This window comes from Phoxinus phoxinus, assembly GCF_949152265.1.
Source record: "Phoxinus phoxinus genome assembly, chromosome: 22".
NCBI lineage: Eukaryota > Metazoa > Chordata > Actinopteri > Cypriniformes > Leuciscidae > Phoxinus > Phoxinus phoxinus.
Window position 1 is genome coordinate 9,357,155 of NC_136897.1, and position 13,785 is coordinate 9,370,939.

At 37.4% G+C, this 13,785-nt stretch overlaps 2 protein-coding genes across 3 annotated transcripts in view; both read left to right on the plus strand.

The window, feature by feature from the left end:
- The window catches only part of cdk5rap1 (CDK5 regulatory subunit associated protein 1), a 52,746-nt gene extending 45,254 nt beyond the window's left edge, over positions 1-7,492 (plus strand). For both annotated transcript variants that reach the window (XM_079598418.1, XM_079598419.1), the window contains exons 11-13: positions 1,747-1,896; positions 2,689-2,829; positions 7,355-7,492. In XM_079598418.1, coding sequence (XP_079454544.1) covers positions 1,747-1,896; positions 2,689-2,829; positions 7,355-7,471 — 408 coding nt within the window. In that variant the 3' untranslated portion in view covers positions 7,472-7,492. The remainder of the gene's footprint in view (positions 1-1,746; positions 1,897-2,688; positions 2,830-7,354) is intronic.
- Positions 1-7,650, plus strand: part of LOC306991003 (uncharacterized protein) — a 538,544-nt gene extending 530,894 nt beyond the window's left edge. The window contains exon 2 of the mRNA XM_079598420.1: positions 7,082-7,650. The gene's annotated coding sequence lies outside the window, so the exon portion shown is untranslated. The remainder of the gene's footprint in view (positions 1-7,081) is intronic.
- The last annotated feature ends 6,135 nt before the right edge of the window (positions 7,651-13,785 follow it).

Below are 13,785 nucleotides of genomic sequence, written 5' to 3' on the forward strand. Positions count from 1 at the left end.
CAAGAAACGAATGGAAGTGAGCAGCAGATGCAGAGTGCTTTAATTCGAGATCAACCTCGTTTTATTGTAAGGCGAATTCAACTATGCATTCTGTCTTTGAAGCAACAAAGGCTAAATAATTTGTTACAGGCAATTTTTTATAGCCAAGTCAACAAAATCAGTCTTTCTCTGATTTGTTCAATGTATGGATCTGTTTTAAAACATTTCTTGAAAAAGTTTTTTTTTTACAAATATTAAACTAGAGATATAGAAGCCTACATTTGTTTCAGTTCTAAATTTGTACTGTAATTTCAGTATTATGATTATGAATTTGTTTAACTACGTTTCACTTGAATACATCTACCAGCTCTCAATCGCTCTCAATGAGCCGCGGTGGCAGATTGCGCTATAGAGAGAATAAACTGACACTTTTCAGAGTCTGTGATTTGTAGCGCCTCTTAGCGGTAAAAGGCAGCAAATACACACCCGCAATTTTACTGCCGCGGGAACGGATTGCCAGATCATTAGCAATTGAATAGTGCGCTCTCCGTGGCGTGGTCACATTAGCACTTAATGAGATGAAATGAGAACGACTGACACCTCTCTCTTTTCATACAGATTTTATAAACTGAGATTATTAGTTTTTTATATAAATTACTTCATTTAAAAGAAGAGAATTCAAGCTTCATGCCGGAGTATTCGCTGAGTTACAGTTAATTTTCGGACGCCTTTCAGAATGGACTTCACTGACAGAGAGAAGGCAGAACTCGAATCATGTTTAATTTTCTTTATTTGGCAAAAAGCACAACACTTTGTTTTTATTGTGAGTATACACAAAAAAAAAGACACTTAACAAGATCGAATGATGTATAACACTTATATGTAAGAACAAAATCAACAGAGTATTTTTTGTTTAAGTTTAGAGACGTGCGCCAGAAAAAAAGTTCACGGAGAGGCAGAAAGCACAGCCTGTTTATTTTCTTTATTTTACAAAAGCACAAAGTTGTATTCCGATTGTAAGTGGACACTATTTTTTTCATATTTCTTAAGTCTGTAGTATTACTGTAGTCTTGATAAGTCTTAAGTCCATTTTGCGGCTATGTGAAAAAAATCTAGCAAAACGTGCGCGTTTAGTTTTCACTGTTATGCTGATGATACTCAGCTCTATATTTCTTCACGCCCAGACGAAACGTACCAATTCACCAAATTAACGGAATGCATAGCTGATATAAAAAACTGGATGACTTGCAATTTCCTACTACTTAATTCTGAAAAAACAGAGATTCTTAGTATTGGACAAAAAACTTCCACACGTAATAACCTAGAATACTGTCTAACACTTGATGGCTGCTCTGTCAAGTCCTCGTTGTCGGTTAGGAACCTGGGTGTGCTCTTTGATACCAATCTTTCATTTGAAAGTCATGTGTCACTAAGATACAGTAAAACTAATAGAGAGATACAACCATGATCGGATGATAAGAGGAAATCATTTGTAACTCTTAATGAGAACAGTCTTAGTACTATGATATGGTCTAAATCCTGACTGGAAATCCTCGCAGATGGGGTAGATTTAAGATCGACCTGTAATTGACTAATTCTATATGATCAAGTTGCAGGGTTTTTTAATAAGAGGTTTAATTATAGCCAGCTTAAAAGTTTTCAGTAAATATTTAAGAATGATTAAAAACAGGGATAGAAACTTTTTTAATATTGAAAAAAAAAAACTTTTATTAAAATAACAATGGCTTTTTTCTTGCTTATTTTTAGAAAACCCATGCGTATCATCGGCTGCAAGATGATGTTCCTGTGCCAGTGAAACAGCGTCGTCTGGAGGAACTCATCTCTGTTTTTAGAGAAGAGGCAACTAAAGTCAACATGGCTTTTATCGGCAGTGCACAGCTGGTGTTGGTAGAGGGAGTGAGTATAACATACTTCATGATGTTTTGCCTCATTTTCTCTACCGCTTGTAGGGTTGCTTGGGGATAGAAACTGTAAAAAGATATCTGGTAAATATGTACATTTAACGCAGCACTTACAAATCCTCACTGACTTTCAGTGTATGGACAAAAACATATAAATCGCTTTTAACAAATATAATCGGTGTGTTCCACCGAGAAAAGTCATACAGGTTTGAAACAACATAAGTATGAGAAATTATGAAAGTATGCTCTGTCATTGGAGTATTCCATGCATACTGAATATTTGCGCACTTTGCACAGTTTGCATACTATACAGCTCTGGAAAAAAATTAAGAGACCACTACAAAATTATTTTTTTTCAGAATTTGCTATTCATAGGAATGTTTTTCCAATATTTATCATGTTCTATTGTATTTATTGTGGTACATTTAACAAACTTTTTGTAGAATCTATAATAGATGATATGTTAAGGCAGTGCTGATTAAAGTCTCTTATTTTTTCCCCAGAGCTGTATACTTAATCAGTAGCCAGGTAGTATGTTATTCCAAATATAGCTTTATGGAACCATGAAACATTTCACCAAATATATATATAAAAATATATACTTCTGATATCAATTTTATTTTATTAGTGTCATCTGATTACAGATTGCCTTCAGTGGGAAGGGAAAATTGTTGTAGATTTACTCTTAGATACTTTTGAATGCCTAAAAGATTCACACCCCTAAGCTTTATGCATGATTAGCTCTTACAGAATTTTTGTTTTTGCTTTCTTTCTTGATATTTTACAGGAGAGTAAAAGAACCTCTGAGGAACTTTGTGGTCGAAATGATGGAAATGTGAAAGTAATTTTTCCTAAAACAGATTTGCGTGTTCAACCGGAGAATCTTCAGATGGTCCCCATTAAACCTGGAGATTATGTGTTAGTCAAGGTATGAAATGTGAACTTTTGAAAAGTTATTGGCCAAAATAGCCATTTTCCAGATCTCATGACCTGTAGGTGGCACTGTTCCCAGAATTTGGCATGGACCCTCAGATCATGGTTCCGATAAAGCATAGTCAAGTCATCTTCATTTATATATAGCGCTTTTAACAATGTAGATTTTCAAAGCGGCTTTACAGTAGTAAACGGTAATTTAAGGTAACAGAGATTGTTTTGTCTTTTATAGCGGTTCTTGAATAAAGATATTTTAGTTTTGATTGATTCACTTCCGGCACAAGGATCATTAGTTATTAAATTAGAGGCCGCTAAGACAACATATTTCTCTCTACACAGACTTTAAATGCGAACCTGTGAGAAACGCTGATGGCGTTCACATGCGCATTATGAATTGTATCACTTCGGGGGAGATACGTGAAACCGAAATTACCACTCTACAGATAAAGCGTTGTCGGGATAAAGGGATCCTTCACAGGGGACAGACTAGTTGGCACTTCAGCACTGCGTTGTCATTGGGTCCAGGCGAAGGTCCTTCGTCAGATCTGGATACGGCCTGGATCCGGCAGGCTGCGGGAAAACCTCGGGATAAACAAAGACACTAAAATTAGCATAGATGCCATTCTTCTTATGATGTACGAGTACATCAGGATTTATGGGAAGTGTTCACAGTTCCAGCTGACCTAATCTATGCAGCCTAACATTGAATTATATAAGTCTATAATGTATTATGTGAATGCTAGGTCAAAGATATGTGTCTTTAATCTAGCTTTGAACTGACAGAGTGTGTCTGCTTCCCGGACAATGGTAGGAAGACTGTTCCAAAGTTTTGGTGCTAAATGGAGTTGCTTTCTCAGATAGACAACATGTCTGGAACTGAAACAACTTTTCCACCACTTAAGGCTACAGTACCTCTTGCAGTCTGGGCATGTGCAACACAGGCAGTAGCGGTTTTTGGCACGAGTGAATCGAGCGGTCGCCCGGGGCGGCATTTTTTCATGCCACATGGGGAGCGGCACGAGCTGTTAAAAAAAAAAAAATCCTTTGCGCCGCGAAGCGGTTTTCTATTAGCCTATCTATCATTTCAATTATTGGCAAATTGGCGCCCCTGCTTGCTGAGAAGGTGCCGTGCACAGAAGCTGTCAAGGGGGAGCTCGTGGCCTGATTGGAGGTAGCTCTCGCCAATAAAGCTTGCCAGGCCCGGGGTGGGTAATCGGGAGAATCGGGAGAATTCCCGGTGGGCCGCTTCACTTTTGGGCCGGTCGAGGATTTTTTTTCTTTATTTTTTTTTTTACATTTGTCACGTTTGTTACATTACACACGTTCCGCATTCGGACACCGCACCGCGCAGCCTCTGCATGGGTTGTACCATGTGAGGCAGTTCTCCCCTCCCTTCCCATAGAGTTGGTTTGGTCCATAGCGTGTCTTTTCCAAAACGTTTTCTCAGGTACCGAATCCCGATAGCTGGGCCGGCCCTACCGTAACGGTACGCGTCAGGGAGGATGGATGGGAGGAAGAGGCCAGGAGGGGCTGAAAAAGCCAGGTTGAAAAAAAGAAAGGCATTGGAGGAGGATGCTGTCAAATATGCCAAGCTTACAGATTTATTTGCAGATTTTAGGACAAACAGCAGGTAAAGAGAGATAGGCCTAGTAATGATTAGCAATAGCAACGCTGCAACGTAATTATTCGGCTAATACCGTTGTATCGTTGTCAACCTATTCACAAGCAAAATATAAATTTTTATTAAAATATTAGCCTTTTTGTATCACTCAATACATGTCATGGCGATTCATAGACTTTGCAAATATTATACAATTTAATATTGATAACAAAACTCATGCTTGATCTGTGTATGCAGTAAAATGAACTCTTAATTATTTTTTGTATCTTCTGAGCAACTGCAAACATTAGTTCAAAATGCCTCTTTGTGGAAGAGTGGGATACATTTCAAATGCTTTCTTTCTTTCTTTCTTTCTTTCTGCTTTTGTTAATTTATCAACCTATTCTTCTGGAATAGTGGAATATTTTTTGTTAACTTCTTCTGTGAATTATTATTTAACCTTTACATTATTTGTTGAACCATGGTATTAATACAAACTACACAATAGTAAGAGCTGAACTGGTACTTCATTTATCCAATTTGGAAAAAAATGCTAATTCCACCATGGAAAAAGTGGGCCGGTCTTGGGCCTGAAACTCCCGGGCTGAAAAGTGGCCCCACTCCGGCCCTGAAGCTTGCTTTATATGTACATATATTGCGTCTTTTGCGCGCTCGAGTTTGTTATTTCAAATGTAGGCGCACGGGAAGCGCGCTCATAATTGAAGCGACAAACTCGTTTTTTCCAGGGGCAGCGAGATGAAAAAATCTAAACTTTTCAGTATGGGGGTGCACCCAAACACCGTGGGTGTTTTTCTCTTCTCCGTAAATAAATCTTGTAGCAGAGCTTCAGCAAGTTTCGGTGGTGGAAATCCATTAGCTACTAAAACTTCTTAGTCGTTGTGGAGAGCGCAGTTCATGGTTGCATAGCAACGACAGACGCAATGGGAAAATCTTTTGTAATCTTTTTTTAAATGAATTTATTTCATTGTGTAGTATTAGTACTTTTTGAACAAGATTCTGTGATAACCGTGATAATTTTGGTCACTATAATCATGAAATGAACAACTAAAATCACTTATAATTATGTGTTTTTACAGTAGCCTATAATATGCAAAGTACAATTTTCTATAAAAAAACCCCCTCTGATTCTGTTATTTTCTCTGATATTTAAGGGTGACATAGGCCTACAAAAACTAGAGTTATGAGAAATTATTTAAGAAATTTAAGTATTACTTTCGGCCACTTTCACTTTTAAAATCTCTATTTCGTGACAAAGAATAATTTAATAAGTCCTAACTAAAAGTGTGCCATGCATAGAATTTGAGGCAGTAACCAATGAGCTAATGGTTCCTCCCTGACAGTTAGATTAATATAGCAAAAGTTAAATAACTGGATTCTCTGTTAAATAACTGGAAAAACTGTGTTTTTATTGTGGGTTTTTCTGTGTTGAGGCCGTAGTTTGACCTAAATTATAGTTTGACCTAATTGTGATGATTGACATCGCAAGCTTTGCGATTGACTTTACAAGCCAGGCTTATTTTGGTTAGTCAGACTTATTGTCAGTTGATTCTGTTTCATAAAGCAACCTTAAAATAGTTCAAACTCAGTTACTTATGCTGGGAAACTAGCCGAGTCCAGGGCAGGCTAACTGTCAGGCTAAGCCTCAGGTGTTACACAGATCCTCTAACACTGACCAATAGGAACACAATGATATTACCACTGACACTCTCTCATACCATTATTGGACTTTATTAACCAGTATCAGTCCAAAAATAAATATACAGTAAAGAAAATCTACTTAAATAATGCTACAATGATAGATGAGACCATATAGCCCTACAAATGTGTTAATTGTATATGAAATTTTTATGTTAACGTTGTTTACACAATACACAATATATATCCTACAGGTTTTCTTTTCTTACTGGCTGAATGTTTTCTACCCAAGATTTAATAAGATAGTTTTAAAGATTTATGAATACATTTCTCTCTGGTTTTATTTGGCAGCTAGTACATTTGTATGGTTGTTATTATTAGAACATTAAAATCTAAAATAAAATAAAAAAGCTTATTAAAGCAGAAGTTAAAATCACAAAATTTAAAATAAATAATTACAAAAGCACAGACTACATTTTAACTGGTAAGATTAATCTATTGGCTATATTAGCCTTCACTTGATTTACCCCATTACAATAGTCCCTTTACAGTTTTTCTATCATAAAAATACACTTAATTGTAGGTTTAAAATTTTAAATAAGGCACATCTAATGTCCAACAACAAATATTTTAGCATATATAAATATATATTTTATGTACTTTATTATGTCTTTCAATTCAAACACATTTAACACAATTATAAAAATGGACAGCTCCTTTAAAGACATATTTTCCCGCAATAAATCTTATTTTTCATTCTTATTTTTTTTCTTTTGTGATAATACCCACCAACACACAGCCTAAAAAACACATAATTAGAACAATAACCAATAAGTACACAGACACCTTTACAAAAAGAAAATGAAATGAAATGAAAAAATGTAACATTCACATATAAAACTCTTATAATGACACATAATTCCTAATAAGTTATTCAAGTAATATTATTTAAATATCAAATATTCAATATTAAATTTAAATTTATTTAAAGTAAATAAATAAAATACAAAACTGTATTTATTGTTTGAATTTCTAAACAAAATTCTCTAAATTCTCCAAGCTGAGACTGTTTCATACCAAAGGTAACCTGCTCTTTTGGCTTGTTGTACATTTTCACAGTAATTTTTCACCTACTAATATGAGTGAATTACTTGCACTGTAGGGAACTGAAACAAAGCAACAGAAAATTATGCAACCACTTTTGCTCTGTTGTAATGAATGTTTTGTTTCACAGAATGTCACTGACTGTTAAATGTTCCAACAGATCACATCAGCTAACTCCCAAAGTCTGAGAGGGCATGCCTTGATCCACTCCTCCCTGAACGACAGAAAATCATGGTCATCTAAGCATCCTCTGAGCGAAAAGACAATTTCATGTTGACCCTAAGATATCATGTTGCCTTTCTCAGTACTCTATATGCATGCTGTAAATGAATAGTAAAGACATAAACAGTTATTGTTCATTGAATTGAAGCTAAATGTCTATAAAACGCAGAGTAAATACAGAGAAATGCAAACGATGTCATGTATTGTTTAGACAAATAAATTTTCGCTCAAACCAAGTTGCAGTATATATGAAGTATCATATTGATATAAGTTTACAATACTTTAAACCAGTAATTGGGTGTTTACAAGCTGCAGGAAGATGTTAACCATCTTCTAAACAAGCCAAGAGTAAAAGAGTTCATGACTCCATATTCCCATATTTGCATTTATCCAAAATTACTGTTATGCTGAGTATACTCTTAAGGCAGTGCTTACAAGGTATACTTTTTCCCAGCCCAGTTATGTTTGTCTAGAAAATTAAACCAAAGGCATTGGAGTTGCAATGGAATAAAATGGAATAAATTATCTTATGGATAATAATATATATTCCAATATATTATGGAATACCTCTTATCATTAACCTTGAGGATCACAGCTACATTAAATTAAGAGTTGTGAGACCTGTTAATTAGACATTACTGAATAGTTGTTGTTTTTTCAAACTTACTTCATAGTACCGTCACATATACACATATGTAACCATGGTTCCCTGAGAACTTGAAATAAGTTTGCAGAAAATTGGGAGGGTCCTTGATGTTCGATGGGCAGCCAGCAGTTTCAGAACAGTTAAGGCTGTATGGAACTCGTACAAAGCTTTGCATCAGCACTTTACTGCTGCTTCTGTGGATGGCACAAGAGATGAAAATGAGAAGGCTATGTACAGGGGTCTGATGGCCAAAATGGAGACACAAGAATTCCTGTGTGATTTAGCCTTAATGTATGACACGTTAGAGGAAATTGCACACCTTTCCCTTAACTTGCAAGGAAGAGGAATGACACTCACAAAAGCAGACAAACTTATGAGAAGAACCATTCGCATTATTTCATCCATGATGACCACTCCAGGTGATAAAAGACAAGAAGCTCTTACAGCTGCAGAGAGACAGGATTTTAAGGGCATCCCCTTAACAACCAGTCCGAGGGTAAGACAGATAGACTCCTCAGTGTTCTTTCAGTCACTCGTTGGGAACCTGGAGGACAGGTTGTTCAGCACTGGTTCAAGCAGACACCCTGGCGTATCAGCTGAGAACACCAGTCAGTATATAGATTTGCTTGATCACTTTAAAGTTCTCAATCCAGAAAACTGGCCTGTTCCCTTACATGAGCAGTATGGGGAAGCTTGCATCAAACAGCTCACACTAAGGTTCAGGCTTGACCAAAGGAAAGTGCTTGAGGGCTTCAGGGATTACAAAGATGACTCTAGTGTGATACCTGAAGATTTGTCCCCACTCACAAACATTCTCAGCCTGATCCCTGTGAGCAGTGCAGAATGTGAGCGAGGATTCAGCTTAATGAATATCATCATGTGTCCACTGAGATGTAGACTCCTGATCGAAAGCGTCTCAGCATTGATGTTTGTTAACCTGAATGGTCCTCCATTGTCAAAGTGGAACCCAATGGCGTATGTGAAATCTGGTAAAGAACAGAGGAGCTACAGACACACGGACACGCCCCTGCAAGCCATCACCTCAAGTGGACAAAGAGGCACTCTGGGCATTGTTGTGATATTAATTCATTACAGGCAGCTGGTTTAATGCAGGGAGCATGTCGAAACCCAACTGTACAAGAGATTCAGAGGAAATCAAGCCTCCACCAGGTTAAAGACTTATCCCTCTACAGGGCTACATACAGAATACCTTCATGTGAGATGTGAGTTCATGTTCAATTCAATATATTGTATTTGTTTACTTGTTTATCACCTGCTGTGAGAATGTACTTGTGTTGAACATTCTGCAAAAAAGACAGCATAATGCGTTTAAAAGGTTTAAAACGTTAGCATCACACACACACACACTAGCTAGCACTACTCTTAGCTAGCTGGTGAAGTCAGTTATTTTTCTGTTAGGCTAACGTGGTGTGTGAGCAGTTGTGATTAGGTTTCTTTTTGTTATTCAATGCCAGATGTTTGAAATTAATTGAGAAAATATTCAACAGATTAATTGACAATGAAAATAAACCCAAATCTCTAATCATTATGTACTGCATTGCAGTAATCCCTGGATATAAGCCTCCCTTTCTATCTCTCTTAAATATTTTTGTTCTCTCTGTTTTGTCATTTAGTAAACTTTATAGATTTCAACCATATTATTCCTTCTTGAGTCTCTTTAACAAGAACTTAGATTAATGTATGAATTGAATAGTGATTGTGTGACCTATGATGAGGGAAAAACCAATGATACCCTTGGTAGTACCATCAAAATGATAGCCTATAGCGATGTCATCAGGATACACATACACCGGTAGGCAGTGGCCCACCTTACCGGCCCGGGTGACCATGTTGTGGTCCACCAGAATTTATAGTTTACCCACCTCTTATTTTACGACTACACCTCTGCTTACAGGCTATGACCAATGTGACCACACGAGACAAACTGTACTTGTTAAGAATCACATCCAGCCGTGAAGCGCAAAGCTTCCTTGATCGGCAGTCAGAAACTGTCAGATCACCATCAGTTACAGGCATTGATCAGAGAGTTTTCTGACCCAGAGTCAGAACAAGGACTGATCGCCGCCATGGAACTCAAACAGGGCCAACAGGAAACACCACAGGCCTACTACCATCAACTTCGACAAGCCTTCTTCGGAGCACAGATCAAGCCTGGAATGGAGGAGGACTTCAACTTCAGAACTATGTTCCTCCTGAATCTGCATCCTGCAGTGAGCCACCATTTAGGGGTCCTTGCCTGCCCACGCAGTATGTCCACTCAACAGCTGAAGGACTTGGCTCTTAAGGCCTACGCCAGGCAAAAAGCTGTTTTGGACAAGATTGTGAAACATCCAACCATCTACCCTGTCTCTGACCATCGTTCTGAGCTGACGGTAGGTGGTGCACAATATACACCACAACACAAGTCCGAACTTTCATCAGAGCTGAGCAATGCGCTTACGTCTGAGTCAGCAGAGATCTTGGGGATTCTAAGACATTCCACCAGCATTGGCCCCTACCAATCATGGTCCCACTAATAATCCCCATCCATTGAATTGGCTCTATCACTCTCTCTCCTCTCTCCACTATAGCTGGTGTGTGGTGAGCGCACTGGCGCCGTTGTACTGTGGCTGCTGTCGCATCATCCAAGTGGATGCTACACATTGGTGGTGGATGAGGAGAGACCCCCTGATATGATTGTAAAGTGCTTTGGGTGTACAGTAGTACATATGAAAGCGTTATATAAATGCACCTAAAGAGTAAGGAAATAGATTTGGTGTAAGTCACTCGTCTAAGCATACATCGTTACGTCCATCTTATAAATACTGCATAAGTACTGACCTTTCAGCAAGTTTTGATTGCTAGGTAGCTCTGCTTGTATATGCAGCTAAAATTGAGATGAATTACATCAATCTAACAATGATTTGTAAGGCCTTTACATTGTAGGAAGGGGAGCGTCACCCAAGTCTACGTATATATAACACTGTACTGAGATTCCTTCATTAGAAACAGATTAAGCAATACTGCAATTTGGATTTCTTCAACCAAAGCAGAATAATAAATACCGGTACAGTTTACAAGCCGCTGAGATGAAATTCCTTTGTCAAACAGACTTACACTTTAATGCTGAAATTACTGATACCATTTGAAAATATAAGACTCTTTCACTTACAGTAGAGATGTCAATTCCAGCTATCATTTTATCTGCATTTAAACATGCCAGCAAACTAGTGATCAAAATGCTTATTGAATGTTGTCCCATTTGGATTGGAATGATCAAATGCACACCTTCAAGTTAACAGTAGTTAAAACGGCGTTAGGTCATGTTAGTTTACCCAGCTCAGGTGGTTTGCTTACTATCTGGTGTCAGGGTAACGTATGCCCTATTTGAAGTTAATGTTTCCTGTAACAAGTCATTGGCTGCGTTCGAAACCGCATACTTCCCTACTATATAGTAGGGAAAAACAGTAGGCAAGCGAAAAAGTATGTACGAATCATAAAACTATATGTATACTAATAGTGCGTTCGAATATGCCTACTTTATATGTAGTTTCTATTACTATATAGTTGAAGAAAACAGTATGTGAAAGAAGAAGTACGTTCGAAACATCAGTATTCATAAAAGAGTAGGCGAGGAGTTCCCGGATGACCTACTGCTTCAGCCCAGATTTTCGAGTGCAGTCCGATGGATATTCTTCTATCCCAGGAGGCCACGGGAGAGCATACGTCATAGAAGAAGAAGAAGAAGAAGAAGAAGAAGAGGATATGTCTTACTCGAACATGACGGAAAGGATGGACGAGAGTGTTTTCAAATGTGAGTATTACAAACCAAAACGCATGTGTTGAACTACTATACAGTAAACTGTTGAATTGTTGAAGATGTAAAGATGCCAAATAGTATAGTAAATTTGTGATTTTGCTGTAAAACTTGTTTATTATGTATAGCTAACAGGGGAGCTCCAGGAAGGACACATGCGTCTCTAAAGTGGATTTGGATACATTTCAAACCATATACATCTTAATTACAATTACTAAATGTCTATTTAATATCTGGCAAGAAAATCTTCAATAAGAATTGCAGATGACTATGTCTCATAGATATGAATTAGACATCTGAGTGATGTATGTGTACTATTGTGTAGTAGAATTCACTGTTGTCAACACTGTTTGCATTAGAGGAATGTAAGTAATTTAAATAATTTTTTTGTAAATTTGGAGTGCTGTCAATACAGAAAACAACGATAAAAATCGGTGTTGCCTACTGCAGTAGATATGAAATTGTCGAGTTCACACGCGTGATCATAGGTAACTAAACCTATGCGCGTGAACTCGACAATCGACTACTTTGGACTTCGACCGAAAACAGGAAGTAAATACAGGTATTTGCGATGGCTGATGCGATGTCCAGAAACTTACGCTCTGCAAGTGAGCGGCGTCTGGTGGTGCCATCTCATAGAGGCACGAAATCTCTCTCTCGGACCTTCACCATGACTGTTCCCTGCTGGTGGAATGGTCTGCCTAACTCAGCCAGAGCTGCTGAGTCTGTAGCCATCTTTAAGAAACTGCTGAAGACGTATCTTTTTCGGCAGCACCTGAGCACTTGATCCAGTACTACTAACACTAACACTTTCTTTTCTGTTCTACAAAAAAAAAAAAAAAAAAAAAAAAAAAAAAAACTTTTTGTACTGTGAAGGGTTATTATAGCACTTACATACTGTTGTCCTACTGCTAGTTTAATTGCTTCTATTGTTTCTCATTTGTAAGTCGCTTTGGATAAAAGCGTCTGCTAAATGAATAAATGTAAATGTAATGAAATAACATAATTTTTATTCATATCTTTCACATCTACTGCAGTCAGATTCACCCGTGTTAAAGTGAAGCATGTTCAACAAATATATCAGTCTCATAGGGACATGTGTGTTGTGGTAAACATTACACGTGACATGTTCACTAGAGTTAAAATAAACGTTGGGTGGACATGGTGAGACATTATTTTGTTGTTTGCACCACATCAATCAATAAGGAAATATCAGGGTTACTAATGACCTAAGCATGGAATTCTCTTTACTCTAATAAAAATTAAGCTATTTCTTTATCTTAGTTGCCATAAAATTACAATTTGCTACATACCCTTCTGCTTTTTTGTCACCAGAGGGCATCACAGTACTGACTTACCATCTAATGGCTGATGTTCAAACTATGGAGAATAATTCACAACTGCAATTTGAGGAAAAATAATAGCATTTGTTTGATTAAGGCCAAATAAAAGCATGCTGTTGTTTTGTCTGTAGGCAAAATAAAGAGGAAGCTGTGATAATTTCCTTATCTGATTACTATTCCCAATACTATTTGTAAATTCCTCACAGTGCACTATTACAGGTTAAAGTAGCATGTAATTAGATTAAGACGCTCAACTGATCTAGGTAATAGCAGCATGTGAGTCATTTTGAACTGAATACTAAGATGAATCCAGAATGTGTATGCCCTCAAGCATTAACTTGAAAAAAAAAAACATCTTCAAGTCTGTTGGCACACACTAAGAAGCCCTGTGGAAACAGAAGTCAGCTGACACGTCTGAATACTGTTCAAGCTGAGAAACAGGTCATCCCATATGCTTTTAAAGGGTACCCCGATAAGTGCAGCATGTTGGCCTTATAAGATTATATTGGGCGTCAGCTATAAAAAGGTGATACAAAAAAACTCCAAATGTTTTTAGTTTTATT